This window comes from Mandrillus leucophaeus, unplaced genomic scaffold, assembly GCF_000951045.1.
Source record: "Mandrillus leucophaeus isolate KB7577 unplaced genomic scaffold, Mleu.le_1.0 Scaffold206, whole genome shotgun sequence".
In the NCBI taxonomy this organism is placed as follows: Eukaryota; Metazoa; Chordata; class Mammalia; order Primates; family Cercopithecidae; genus Mandrillus; species Mandrillus leucophaeus.
The window spans coordinates 2215181-2231049 of record NW_012102099.1 but is presented as its reverse complement, the minus strand read 5'-3'; the positions used below and the strand labels follow the sequence as shown (position 1 = coordinate 2231049).

The 15869-nt window shown below is 37.7% G+C and overlaps 1 protein-coding gene across 1 annotated transcript; it reads right to left on the bottom strand.

Annotated features, from left to right (window-relative positions):
- Positions 1-5912: 5912 nt before the first annotated feature.
- On the bottom strand, positions 5913-8407 carry DEFB126 (defensin, beta 126). The gene is made up of 2 exons (XM_011979827.1): positions 8090-8407; positions 5913-6282 (listed from the first exon to the last, which is right to left on the bottom strand). The coding sequence occupies exons 1-2, from the start codon at positions 8145-8147 to the stop codon at positions 5972-5974; spliced, it is 369 nt and encodes a 122-aa protein (XP_011835217.1). The 5' UTR covers positions 8148-8407; the 3' UTR covers positions 5913-5971.
- Between the last annotated feature and the right edge of the window lie 7462 nt (positions 8408-15869).

The following is a 15869-nucleotide window of genomic DNA, read 5'->3' as shown; positions in this document are numbered from 1 at the left end:
CAAAGTCATGAATATATTCCCTTCTGTTTCATTTTAGGAGGTTTACGTTTGCCAGGCTCACATTTAAATCTTTAAATCCATTTTGAGTTTGTGTGTGTGCGTGTGGTGTAAGATAAGGATCCATTTCATTTGTTTTGCCTGTGGAAATCCAGTTTTCCCAACACCATCTGTTGAAGTGACTATCATTTCTGTATTACATATTCTTGGTATTATCATTGAAGATCGTTTGTCGCACAGCAAAGGAAACAGTCAACAGAGTGAGAAGGCAGTTTATGGGATGGGAGGAAAATACTTGCCCACCATATATCACATGAGGTTAATATTAAAAATATATAAGAAACGTACACAACTCAGTAGCGAAAAACTGATAGCCCACTTGAAAATCGGGCAAAGACCTGAATAGAAATCTTTCTAAAGAAGACGTAAAAGTGGCTAACAATTGTATGGAAAGGTGCTCAACATCACTAATCATCAGGGAAATGCAAATCAAAACCACAATGAGAAATCACTTCACACTTGTTAGGATGACTATTATCACAAAGACAAGAGATCACAAGTATTGGTGAGAATATAAAGAAAAGGGAACTTTTGCACACTGTTGGTGGAAATGTAAATTAGCACAGCAATTCTGTAAAACAGTGTGGAGGCTTCTCAAAAAAATAAAAACAGAACTGGTATATGACCCATCAATCCCTCAACTCGGTATATACCAAAAAGAAATGAAATCAGCACCATGTAGAGATATCTGTGCTCAGCATTATTCACAATAGCCAAGATATGAAATCAACCTAAGTTGATAGATGAAGACATTATCGTCTATCAACATCGATAGATGAATACATTAAATAAATTGTATATATACACAATGGCACATTATTCAGCCTTGAAAAAGGAGATCTTGCCGTTCAGAACAACATGGATGAACCCAGAGGACATTATGCTAAGTGAAATAAGACAGACACAGAAAAAAAGTACAGCATGATCTCACTTGTATGTGGAGTTTTTAAAGTCAAATACATAGAGGAGTGTAGACCAGTGATTATCAGGGGCAGGGGAGCATAGAGGAAATGGGAAGATGCTGGTCAAAGGGTACAAAGTTGAAGTTGAATAGGATAAAGTCTAGAGAGCTAAAGGGGAGTATGGGGACTCTAGTTAATAACATGGTGTTGCATACTGGAAATTTGCTAAGAGGATGGGTTTCAGGTGCTGTCTCCTTAAAAAAAGATAACTATGTGAAGAGATGGATATGTTAATTTGATTATAGCGATCATTTTACTATGTCTATGTATATCAAAGCATCATGTTGCATATATACCTTAAATATATACAAGTTTTTATTTTAAAAATCTAGGTGGTATTCCCCACTGCAGTTCTATTCTTAAACCTTTTGCATGTTAGTTCTGGCTAGTTCCGTGTGTAGTTATCTAGTTTCAGGGGTCTGCCGTGTCTTCTTATTCAGTTTTTTAAATTGTGGTAAAAACAACATTATTCAGTTTTAAAGACACCTGTTTTCCTGCACCCTCCTATCCTCTATCCTCACTAACTGGAAGGAGGTCTGATGCCAGCCACGGCCCCCTGGGGATTGAAGTTGAGACCACCCCTTGGTCTTCAATGATAATGAACTGGTTGGGAAGGGAAGTCCGCCTCAGGCCTTTTATACTATTGCAAGGAAGGGCAAGTTCACTCCTCTCAGTTTTCACCGACATGGCACCAGCAGGGACGGGGTTCCTCCCTAGGCCAATTGCTACCACTGGTTGAGGGATGGGAAATCTGAATCCCAGCTAGGTCTCTACTGTCACTGCATAGGCAGTGAAGGGGAATGTTGCTCTGGGCTGCTTCACATGACTGCGTGGGAGTTGGATGCCCAGCCTTTCTTCTAGGTCTCCATTACCAACAGAGGGGAGGACTGCCATCTTCACCTCTCTGCAAGCCCTATGTGGGAGGTAAGAGTTCAGACTCTCCTCTTAATGTCCACTGACACCTCAAAGAAAAGAGTGTTCATTGTGTTTAGCTAGGTTAAGGTAAGTATTACGAAAAGTGCCCAGGAATCTTACTCTCACCTCAGGAGAGAAGTCAGACTTTTGAAAGAATATCCAATTGGGATCGAGTATCAGTGACTGGTGAAATCTAAATCTTGTTTAATTTATAAGGCAAAAATTTATTCAAAACACTAGAGTCTGGGCCAGGTGCGGTGGCTCACACTTGTAATCCTAGCACTTTGGGAGGCCAAGGTGGGCGGATCACGAGGTCAGGAGATCGAGACCATCCTGGCGAACACAGTGAAACCCCGTCTCTACTAAAAATACAAAAAAATTAGCCGGGAGTGGTGGTGGGCGCCTGCAGTCCCAGCTTCTAGGGAGGCTGAGGCAGGAGAATGGCGTGAACCTGGGAGGCGGCAGAGCTTGCAGTGAGCAGAGATCGCACCACTGCACTCCAGCCTGGGAGACAGAGCGAGACTCAGTCTCAAAACAAACAAACAAACAAACAAAAAAACACTAGAGTCTGAATGCACACAGACATGCACGTGCATAGTTTACATAGCTATGTAATATGAGTAGAAGTCAGCTTTGAGGATATAGTCAGGATTAGCATGAGATGGGGTAGAGATGTGGCCTTGAGAACAAGTAAAATTGCCTTCTAAATATGGTTGTTCTTGTGCAAGATCCTCTTTCTCCCTGAAACTCAGAATTTCCATATTTTATTTTTTAAACATTTCATATTTTAAACTGGAATAACCTGTATCTTATATGCCTTTTAAAATCTACATTTCTTAGAACTTCATCAGTGCTAGGGATCATGGTGCCCTATATGCAATATCTATTTTAATTTTTAGAGTAATTCTAAGAGGTAGATGCATGGTTATACCTGCCTTGCAAATGAGGAAATTGATATAGAGACCACATGATGAGTAAAATTAGTAAGGAACAAACCTAGATGTAACCCTAGATACATTTTACTCCAAGTTCCTCAGCTTTAATCATGTTGTCATAATTATCACACAATGCTTTTGCTTAAGAAATTGTGTATTAATGTGTTTGGCACATCGCAGTTTCTCACACGATAAAGATTCCTTTTCCCTTGTCCTCCTAATGCCATTAGTCAACTCCAAAGCAGGAAAAGAATATTTGCCACCTAAGTTCCAGCATGGCATGAAGGAGGGGTGAGATACAAGGCAAGAGGAAAGCAGGACACTGTTTCAGGCTGCAGCACTGAGATTATATTCATCGTCTAGAATCAACGTGATAATAGCTCTAAGATGTCTTCAAGGTAGTGATCAAGGTGATCATTGAAAAGAAAGCACAGCAAGTTCTACTAGAAGCCTTTAAAATCTCATCTGGTTGTTCAAATAAATCCCATGACCCTCAACTTTGTTACACTATTCTCAGCCTAATAATGAGTCTTCCCTCAGGTGAAACATAGGCTATAATCACCCATACTCATGCAAGGCAGCAAAGGTCCAGTGGGCAGGGCCCTGGGGAAATGTGCTGTACTGTTTCTTATCCAGGGAACAACCTGTTACAGCTAAATCCCTATGATATGATTGACATTTTAATATATTACTCTCGCAACCCTCAAAGTACCTTGAGTGGGAGTAAGTATTTTCTCTGTTCTTCAAATTCAGCAACATAGGCTCAAAAATGGGAAATCATTTGTCTACGGTCCAAGAGTGGATACATGGTGGGATCATGAATGACCTCAGATACATCCAACTCTAAAGTTATGTTTTTTTCCTACTATTCTCCTCTGCTGAAGTAACTTGCTTCTATCTTCCGACCTTCTTGTGTGAGTTCATGAGCTCTGCTTACAAAGATAAGCATAGGTGTAAGAGGCAATGATGTCCTACCACTTGGGACAAGCCACTCCTCAAAACTCCTCTACTATGTAATGACATAGATCATAGATCTTCTAAAGGAGACAGAATCCTGTTTCTTGGAAAAGATCTAAAATAAATAAAAATGAGATTTCAGTAACATCCAAAGATCTTTCAGGTCTTCGAGAATCCCTCTTACTTATTCAACAAGAATTAATATAGAATCTTGTTAGGGGACGGTAGAAGAAACAGAATATAAAATGGTTCCTGTTCCTAAATAAAATTTCAAAGTCTAGAAGGGGAGAAGACATAAGCAGATATTCAGAGTGAGGCATGTGACATGATGACTTAAAATTCTGGATAAGTCATAACAGTGGAGCACAAATGGTGGCAGTAGTGCCATTGTGGGTAGAACAGTGTGGTTATCAAAGTCCTCCAGAAGAAAATAAAGATTTTTTTCCAGGCAGTTATAAATGGAGACAGAAAAGTATGTACAAAAACTCAAAACCAGAAGCAATCCAGTGAGTTCAAACCAATCACAAAGGGGTACGTGTGGCGGGATAGCAAGATGCCCTGTGAGAGTGCTTTGGAGGTAAAACTGGAAATGCAAGGCAGGTTCTGAACACCAAGAGTGATGAAGGCGGCACCGAAAAGTTGTCTTAGGATGCTATGGGCAAAGATGCCAGAGGGGAGTCTAAAGGTTAGATTTGTGTTTCAGAAAAGTGATTCTGGCTCTCATTGTGGAGTATAGTTAGGTGTGTGTGTGAAAGGAATGCAGAGCAATCAATGGGAAGGCTATTGCAATGATCCTAGTAGCAGTTGGAGATAGAGGTCATGGTGCATATTGGAGGTGGTAGAGTGAACATGAATCTTCACTGGAATCAAGTGAAGAAGGAAAAGGAGTCTGTGATGGCACTCATGGATTTGTGTCTATAGTGGAGAAAACCCTTCCACCAATGTTTACTCCAACTTTTATATCTCTACACTAAATCTCTAGGATCTTATGGGGTCAAAGGTGAAGTTGACCCCACAAAACATAAGCCAATCTTATATTTTCAGAATCAGAAAGATGTACTATGACAGGGGTGGGGAGAAAGATACTGAGTAAAACACTATCATTTCATAAGTGAGCAGACTGAGATGACAAAGACAAACACAGCTACTGTAAGTGTCCAGAAAGTGAAGGCATCGGCATTGCCTATTCTCCCTGTCCAACTATCAGGGAAGTGGGCCTGAGGCATGGATGGACGACTATGATACACCCAGTCATATTCTCTTATTGGTGCAGGCAGAGCGCTAATGTAATGTAATGTAAGGGAAACATTCTATTGCTTGGGATGAGTGCCTGTCCTAACATTCAGGACACTTTATAGAGCTCTTGATCTCCCTTTCATCATATTTAAATCGGAAACTATGAATGAGGATTTCCAGGGTGAGAAGAAAATTGGGCAACCTCATGGTGCAGTGACAGAATGCTCTTAGTAGTTAATTTAGTCTGTCCCAGTCTTCCAATGCTTAGAAATCAAGTTTCCTATTCTCTAAAGTGAGGTTATAACACCTACATTCTCAGGTTGTTGTAGGAGGATTCTGTAGGATGATTTTGTGTTACTATCTACTCCAAAACTACATAGGAAATGCAGCCTTCAATCTGTATGAAATCACATCCACAGTTGGCTTTCAATCCTTTCATATTATAAGCCAATTGTTCTCACAGTGTGGTCCCTGGACCAGCAGCACTAGCATCACCTGGGAACTTGTGAGCAATGAAAATTCTCAAGCTCCCCTGCAGAACTGGAAACTAAAAGTGAGCCCTAGAAATCTCTGCTTTAGCCATATCTCCAGGTGTTTCTGATGTACATGAAGTTTGATAATAATTGGTATGGCAAGCTGTGGGCCTAGAACTGTCTTCAAGGATGACATTGCTGCTATCTATCATTCCTGAGTGGGTGTTTTGGACTAACCCTCACTTGTTCCTGGGCCCTATTTTATTTGCATTTCTACCATAGACATGCTAGTGCAATGAAATTGTGGTGCCCTTCCAGATACTGTTGAATGGAGGGAAAGTGGGAAGGGGACTGTAGAGAGAAAACGGACACCAGAATAAGCCTCTTTGCTTTAATGAGTCAGGGATCCTAGAGCAGGAGACAGAGGCTGGAATGTTCAAGTAGTGGGAGAAACAGGGGTAGCGGCCATCGTAGTCATCGAAGACATCAAACCATTAGACATCATCAAAGTTGTTGCTGTTGTTGCTGTTGTTGCTGTTGCTGTTGCTGTTGCTGTTACTGTTGAAGTTTTCGTAGTCTTTGAGCGGACACAGAAAGAAGGATAAGCAGAACGTTTGTCAGCTGGAACACAGCATGTCTTATGTTTGCCGCACATTACCCAACCATGTTCTGAACGCACCTCTTCAGGTTTGCACGTCTTCTTACAAATTCCAACGTCGTTTAGACACCTTTTCACATACAAATTACCTGAATAAAGGAATTATATAGATTATTAAGCCTAAGTATTTATCACAGGAGGATAAAAAATAGCAATAGTTTTTGAGCACTGTTTATTCAAGTGCCTTTCCAGTTGCTTTAGCATGTTTTTCCTAATCATAAATACCTACTTTGAGGTTTAAGTGAAATTTTATAAATATAAACACACATAGAATTCTTTAGATATGTGTATGTTAGAATACACACACACACACACAAAGTGTAGAAACAGGAAGACATACAAGTATGTGATATGTGTCGATGTATGTCACTAATGTTCCAGAGACAGAGGGAGAAATCAGGCAATTTAAACTCATAGAATTTCAAGGATGCAATAGGCCTAAATTTTTTGAGACAACCATGAGAGCATTATAATTTCCTCTTATCCACTATCAATTTGAACATTTCTGCAAATTCTAGGGAATATAAACTACAATCTCTACAGGCGGGCTATGGAGTTATTATATAACCCTCCACCCATTAGGAAATTATACTAAAGAATGTTAGATTATTTCATTGTGTCTTATGTAAAAGGTGTGACTGAGTCCAGTGTAAAAAACAAAATCATACATGAAAAACTGTTCTCAAGATGGAGAAGGACTTTCTAAGTTAATGGAAGAATGCAAAGAAAACACCAATAGATTTGACATCATGAAAATGAAAATTAGGTGTCTCAAATAAATAATGCATTTTAGAAGCAACCAATATATTTGAAAATATTTGCAAGAAATATGAAATACAAATGTTAAAAATACAAATACTCCAATAGTAACCATTGGTAATATGTGCCAGTTAACTTAGAAGAAATAATATCCTTGGACCAAGCAATGGAACTTCTAAAATTTACCTATACAAACAGAGAATCTCACAATGATATATTAATAAGGTTGTATAATGTTATTTACAATACTCACACATTAGAAAAAATAATCCAAATGGCACACAATTAAGGACTCTCCAAGTTAATATTGGTACAAAAATATGACACAATTATAAGCATCTACTGCAAATTGTATTTTCAAGGAATATTCAAAACCTGTGAAAATTTTCCTGATAGAATCTTAGGTAAAAAAATAAAGCAGGTTATAAACTCATATATCAGTTGGTTACAAGTGAAAAAAAATGCAAGCAGTGATGTAATGTGGCCAATTTATTTCTAAATAACTTTCAGTGTTCTTGTCTTGGTTTTGTAAATATAAGCTACAGAATCAATTAAAAATAAATGCTTACACAAACAGAGCTGAAATCTGATACAGATTTGAAATAGTTTCCACACAGAGTTTTTTTTTCCTTTTCCATTTTACAGTCCTATACATATATAGAAACAGCCTTCCCTGTTCTGTTAACAACGTGCAAGAACAAACAAACAAACAAAAAATCAGAGACCTTCTCTGTAAGACCAAGAACACTGGGGGAAGTAATATTATGTAATTGTTACCTCAGGAGGGAATATCGACCACAAAAAAAAAAAAAAAAAGGGTGAAATGAGGCAGAGCTTGACTGAACTGACACGAAGTGACAGGATAGAAGTTTGGGATTTCAAGATCATTTCTACCTTTGGAGGCAATTTTATGGGATTTGCCTTACCCTACTCCCCAGCTCCGATCATAGATCCTGCTCTACCCTGAGAGCCTTCAAGTTTCTTAGAACAGCGGTGGTCTGAAGAAGTAGGACAAATCTCAGCCCTGCTCCCAGTGAGAAGCCAGACCCCATTTCCACAGACCACTTAGAAATAGGGACTCCATGTGCAGGACCCTGTTCTAGGCCAGTGTTTCTTCTTCCCCAAGATTCTGTTTACCTGAGACCAATTGGGCCAGGAGCATAAAAACTGCAAGGGTGAACAGTAGGGACTTCATCAGGAGGCAGTGGGTTCTATAGAGTCCAGAAGTCTCTATTCAGTATGACTCTGAACACAGATCTTTATTGTCCTTCTTAGGTGGGGTTGGGCTCAGCCAGTAGATTGGGAGGATGTAGGATACTGTGCCAACACAGCTTCGATCTATTGGCCAGCAACTCTAATTGAGGCATCACTGTTCAAGAGTCCTGTGCTAGGCATGCCTTGGGGGAAGGATAAAGACTTAGAAGAGAAGTTGCAAACTCTGCTGAAGTGTATGGCAATTTGGAGAGAAAGAATTACAGGAAGAAATCATGCTGCTCTACCAAGGCTGGGTACTCCTAGCTATTTTTTCACAGCCTCCAGTGTTAGTTCTATCAGGGTTCATCTTACTGCATGTAGCAGTCTGGTCACCTCTCTGTCTCTCCACCTAAAATACAATGTCTTTCTGATCACTTATGACATATTATTCATATATATATATATGTAATTCATTTCTGTATATTATTCTTTTCAGAGAAGGATAGAAGCAATTGTTTTTTAACTGATCAAATTAATGCTTTGTTGATGATCTGCAAATTTAAAAAGGCTTTTATAAAGAAATAAATAACTGCTCAAAGATATACGCACGAAGAAGTCTTGTCACTCTGTAGAGTAGCATAAAATGAAGTGCATCCATATGATTTAATTCTGTGCTTCTGTTAAAAAGAGTGCAGCAGATTTTATCTTATTAAACATGTTTTGAGTAAAAAAGCAACATTTTAGAATAACATGCATAGTAATGATTCCAATTTATGTGAAAAAGTTATATGTATGTGAATATAAGTAAATGCATTAACTAAAAATGCAAATCACATGTCATTCTAATAAAAGTTGTGTTCTCTGGATGGGATTGAGTTTAAGGTGGCAACCAAAGAGAATTTTATTTGTGTTAAAGTTTTTTTTTTGAGTGCCTGACTATATTGTGACTGAAAGCTATAAGGTCCTAGAGGTTTTGTTCTTTGAGAGGAGTTTTTAGTTTTTTTTCATTTCAAATTTTTGAGATATAATTGATTAAACTGCATTATTTAGAGTGTATAATTTGATTAACTTGGCAAAAGATGCACTGGTGAAACCATTACCATAATCAACATAATGTTTCTCATTCCTCTTTGGTATCCACTCTTTCCTCTTCCCTTCCCTCCCTCTACCTCCATGATACCCAGACAACAGCTGACCTGCTATTTGTTCTTGTAGCTTTCTTGGCATTCTCTTGAATATTATGTAAATGAAGTAATATAGCATGAATACTTTTCTGCTTGGCTTTTTCCATCCAAGGCAATTATTTTGAATCATGTATGTTTCATGTACTAATAGTTAATTCCTTTTTATTGCTTGTATTCCTTTTTATGCATGTATGATCATTTATTTATCCATTTACCCCCTAATGAACATTATGATTGTTTTCAGATATTAGCTATTACAAATAAAACTGCCATTGAAAATTTGTGTGCAACTCTTTGTGTAGCCATATGCTTTCATTTCTCTTGGATAAACAGCTAGAATTAGAATGACGGACTCACAGGGTATGTGTATGTTTTACTTATTAAATATGCATATACTATGCTTTTTCCCTTTGAAAATTGCCCTTTCTCTCTGTCCTAAGATGTCTCAGTGTTGTCCTTATCAAACTGATAGTAAACATTCCATGTTAATTATGGATGTAATAAACCTCTGTGTTCCATAGTTCCTGTAAATATTTTTTTCTGGCATGCAAAAAAAAAAAAAAAAAAAAAAGAGAAAAGAAAAAAAAAAAACAAAACTACCAAATTGTTTTCCAAAGTGGTACCATTTTATATTCCCACTAGCAATATTTGAGAGTTCACTTTTTCCCCCACATCTTTACCAATATTTACCATAGTTTTTTGTTTTTGCTTTTTTAGTTTTAGCCATGTGTTTTATTTATTTTTGTTAAATTTTAATTTTTTTAATAGATTTAGGAATACAAGGGCAGATTTGTTACATGGATATATTGAGTAGCAGTAAAGTCTGGGCTTTTAGTGTAACCATCATCACAATAGTGTACATTGTACCAATTAGGTAATTTCTCATCCCTTTTAGATCTAGTAGTATTTGTTTTATGAATCTGGGTGCTCTTGTGTTAGGTGCATATGTATTTAGTAGGATGGTTATATCTTCTTGTTGAATTGATCTTTTTATCATTATATAATGACCTCCTTTGTTTTATTTTACTGTTGTTGATTTAAAGTGTGCTTTATCTAAGTATAGCTACTCCTCCTCTCATTTGGTTTCTGTTTGTGCAGAACATCTTTTTCCATCCCTTTACCTGAATTCATGTCTTTATTAATAAGGTGAGTTTCTTGTAAACAGCATATAGTTAGTTCATGTTTTAAAATCTATTTTGCCAATCTATATCTCTTCAGTGGGGGCATTTAATCCCTTTTTATTCAAAGTTAATATTGATATATGAGGATTTGTTCCTGTTGTAATGTTATTTTTTTTACCTAGTTGTTCTGTAGTCTCAATTAATTGTTTTATAAAACCTGTGAGTTTTATACTTTTGTGTGTATTTATGATGATGAGTACTGAACTTTAATTTTGACTTTTAGAATTCCTTTGAGCATTTCTTATAGGACTGGTCTAGTGATGATGAGTTATCTTAGCATTTGCTTGTCAGGAAAGACTTTATTTCTCCTTCATTTATGATGCTTAGTTTAACAGGATATAACATTCATGTTTGACAGGTTATTTTGAAGTCCAAAAATTAGACCCAATCTCTTCTGGCTCGTAAGGTTTCTGCTGAGAAGTCCACTGTTATTCTGATGGGATTTCCTTTATAGATGACTATATACTTTTCTCTTGCTGATTTTAGAATTTTTTTCCTTCATGTTGACTTTAGATGGTCTGATGACTACATATCTTGATGAAGTCTGTCTTGTAATGTATCTTTCTGGCGTTCTTTGAGCCTCTTTTATTTAGATGTCTAAATCTCTAGGCAAGACTAAAGAGGTTTTCCCCAATTAATTCCTCAAATAGTTTTTCCAAACTTCTCACTTTTTCTTTTTCCCCAGGAGTACCTGTGACTCATAGGTTCAGTAGTTACTTTACATAATCTCAAACTTCTTGAAAGTTCTGTTCATTTTTTAAAATTCTTTTTTCTTTATTTTTGTCTGACTGGGTTAATTCAAAAGAGACTTGTCTTCAAGTTCTGAACCTCTTTCTTCTGCTTGGTTTAGTCTATTGTTAGAGCCTTCAACCATATTCTGTAATTTCTTTTTTTCTTTTTCTTTTTTTTTTTAGAGACGGAGTCTTGCTCTGTTGCCCAGGTTGGATGAATTTTTCATTTACAGAAGTTCATTTTTAAAAAACTATTTAGGCTGGGCACAGTGGTCTCACACCTGTAATCCCAGCATTTTGGGAGGCCAAGGTGGGCAGATCACTTGAGGTCAGGAGTTTGAAACCAGCCTGGCTAACAAGGTGAAACTTTGTCTCTACTAAAAATTAAAAACAATTATCTGGGTATAGTGGCACACATCTGTAGTTCCAGTTACTCAGTAGGCTGAGGCAGGAGAATCACTTGAACCCTGGAGGCAGAGTTTGCAGTGAGCCAAGATCGCACTACTGCACTCTGGCCTGGGCAACAGAACAAGACTCCATCTCAACAACAACAACAACAACAAAAATAAACAAACAACAACAAAAAAAACTATTTTAAAAAATCTATCTCTAGTAGATTTTTCATTCATAACCTGAATTGTGTTTCTGATTTGTACTGATTTTTTACTTTCTCTTGGACCTCATTGAGATTCTTTAAAATCAATATTTTGAATTCTTCGTTTGGTATTTCAAATATTTCATTTTGGTTAGGGTTCATTGTGGAAGAGTTAGTACAATCCTTTGGGGTGTTGTAACACTCTGTTTTTTCATACTTCCAGAATTGTTTCTTGGGTTTCTTCTCATTTGGATCAACTATCTGTTCTTATTTTTAAATTTACTTTCATTTGGTCAGGACTTTTTCCCCCTTGAGGATGTGATTATAATATACATTGTGTAGGGTTATTTGGCTTTGGTTCTGGGTGCTTTCAGTGGCAAAGACTCTGTATGAGTTTCTTGATTATAGATAGTCTTTGTGTGGTGGCTTTCTCAAATGCTGGTTGTAGTAGTGATATGCTGGGCTAGGCCACCACCTCCTGCAGGGCCAGAGTGCAGAAGTCTCAGGAAGCTTAACTTGTTTCCCTGTGCTGAGCACTTGTGTCAGCCAGTTTTTTATTGGGTTTTGCAGTTAGACCTCCAGGCTACTATGTGGTGCTTATGAATAAAATCTGGGCAGAAGCAGGTGGGTATATGCTTGATCTTTGTTTACTGGGAGAAGCTCTCTGTTGCCTCAGGCAAGGGGCAGGTCTATGGAATATACACTAGCCTGAGCTCCCTGCTCAGCCCCTAAAGGGGAGGATAAAGCTGGGTGGAGCTAAGCTGTCAAACCTTCCTTCAAATAGCTGATTGGCAGGCACAAACACCAGCACTTGCGGTAATGACGGGGAGAATAGCATATACTCTGTATGAATTCCTTGGTTATAAATAGCCTTCATGCGGTGACTTTCTCAAATGCCAGTTGTAGTAGTGATGCACTAGGCATGTGATGAGGCTAACAATTTCCTGCAGATCTTGAGTGGCAAAGGTCTTGAGACGCTTATCTTTTTCTCAAGCACTTTGCACTTGTGTCAACACTTCTATTGGGTTGTGCAGTTTGACCTCCAGGCCAGTAGGGGGCTCTTGCAGTTACGAGCCAGATGTGGTGATAGCAGGGAGTTTATATTTGAGCTTTATTTACTGGGAGAAACACTATTGTCTCAGGAAATGGTCTGTCTGTGGAATGCACACTGGCATGGGCTCCATTCTCAGCTCCAAAGTGGGGGCAAAGTTGGGCACAGCTTTGCCCTCAGGTTTCCCAATGGCAACCGCAATCATTAGCCCTGACGGGAGTGTCAAGGAGTTATGTAGACTTTTTATGATTTCCTTGGTTGCTAATAGCTTTACTGTAGTGGCTCTCTCAAATGCCTGCTATAGTAGTAACGTACTACTTATACTAGTAATGTACTAGTTGAGTGGGCTCAGGGTCTCTTGGGTAGCTGGGGCATTGTGGGGAATGGTGGCAGCTGAGGTCATGGAAGCTCATCTCCTACCTGAACGTACTGCCATTGTCTCTTACTTGCTTTTGGTTTCTGTGTGCATGAGATGTCTTTTTCTATCCCTTTATTATCAGTCTATGTGTCTTAACAGGTGAGGTGAGCTTCTTGTAGGCATTATATTATTGGGTCACTTTTTTAAAAAATTCATTCAGACAATCTGTACGTTTTAAATGGAATATTGAGTCCACTTACAGTCAAACTTACTATTTATGTATGAGGACTTTTTCTTGTCGTTTTGGTAATTAGTTTTTGGTTGTTTTGTATAGCTTTTTTTTCTTTTTTTTCCTCTCATTATTTATAATTATGGTTTAGTGGTTTTCTGCAGTGGTAATATTTGGGTCTTTTCTTCATTTATGCATTTGCTCTACCAGTGAGTTATACTTTTGTGTGTTAAAGAAGCAAAATCAGAAAAGAAAAAAGGAGACATCACAAATGATATCACGGAATACAAAAGATCATCAGAGACTATAATGAACAACTATACACTAATGGACAGGAAAATCTAGGGGAAAAGGCAAATTCCCACACATATACCAGCCACCAAGATTAAATCAGGAAGAAACAGAAATCCTGAACAGACCAATAATGTGCAATAAGATTGAATTTGTAATTAAAAATCCCTGAAGAAAAGCCCAGGATCAGATGCATTCACTGGTTTACCAAGTTCTAACAAATGTATAAATAACTAACACGAATCCTCCTCAAACTATTCCAAAAAATTGAAAAAGGAATTCTCCCTATAGCATTCTAAAGGCCAGCATTACTCAGATACCAAAACCTGACAAGAACACAACAAAACGAAAGAAGCTACAGGCCAGTATCCCTGATGAAACGTAGATGCAGAACTCCTGAACAAAATACCAGTAAGTCAAATACAACAGCACATCAAAAAGGTATTATGTCGTAATCAAGTGGCATTTATCCCAGAGAAGCAAAAATTATTCAACATATGCCAGTTGATAAACATGATACATTAACAAAATGAAGGACATAAACAATATGACCATCTCAATAGTTGCAGGAAAAGGCATTTGATAAAATTCAACATCACTTCTTGATAAAAACTCAAAAAATTAGGCACAGAAGGAACATACCTCAACATAATAAAGGTCATATGGCCGGGTGCGGTGGCTCACACCTGAAATCCCAGCACTTTGGGAGGCTGAGGCAGGCGGATCACGAGGTCGGGAGTTCGAGACCAGCCTGACTAACATGGTGAAACCCCGTCTCTATTAAAAATACAAAAAAAAAAAAAAAAATTAGTTGGGTGTGGTGGTGGGCACCTGTAATCCCAGCTACTTGAGAAGCTGAGGCAGGAGACTCACTTGAAACCAGAAGGCGGAGGTTGCAGTGAGCTGAGGTCGTGCCACCGCACTACACCCTGGGCAACAAGAGTAAAACTCCATCTCAAAAAAATAAAATAAATAAAGGTCATATACAGCAAACACACAGCTAACATCATATTGAATGGGGAAATGCTGAAAGCCTTTCCTTTAAGAACTGGAATAAGACAAGATGCCTGCTTTCATAATTCCCATTCAACATAATACTGGAAGTGCTAGATACAGCAATTAGACAAAAAAAGAAATAAACAGTATCTAAATGGGAAACAGGAAGCTAACTTATCCCTCTTTGCAGATTACATAATTTTATTTAAAGAAACCTGAAGACTCTGCCAAAAAACTCTTAGAACTGATAAACAAATTCAGTAAAGTTGCAGAATGAAAAATCAACACTAAAAAATCAGTAGCATGTTTATATGCCAATAATGAACTAACTAAAAAAGAAATCAAGAAGGCAATTCCATTTACAATAGCTACAAAAAATACCTAAGAATAAATTTAACCAAGGAGGAGAAAGACGTCAACAAGGAATACTCCAAGACATTGATGAAAGAAATGGAAGAGGACATGAACAAATGGAAATGCCTCCCATGCTCATGAAAAGGAAGAATCAATTTTGTTAAAATGACCATATTCCCCAAAAGAATCTACAGATTCAATTCAATTCTTATCAAAATACCAATGACATTTTCCACATAAGTAGAAAAATTAATCCTAAAATGTGTATGAAACCAAAAAAGAGCCAAAATAGCCAAAGCAATTCTGAGACAAAAGAACAAAGCTGTGGCATCACACTACCTGCCTTCATAATACATTACAAGGCTATAGTTCTTATAGCAAAACAACATGGTGTTGGTATAAAAATGAACATATAGATCAATGGAACGGAATAGAGAATCCGGAAATAAATTCATATATTTACAGCCAAGCAATTTTCAACAAAGGCACCAAGAACATCCGGTGGGGAAAGGACACACTCTTCAATAAATGGTGCTGGGAACTGGATATTTATATGGAGAAAAATGAAACTAGACTGCTATCTATCATTATGTACAAAAGTCAACTCAGAATGGATTAGAGACTTAAACCTAAGACCCAAAATCATAAAATTACTAGAAGAAGACGTAGAGGAAACACTCCAGGACTCTGGTCTAGGCAAATATTTTAAGACCTTAAAAGCACAGGCAACAAAACCAAGAACAGACAAATGGG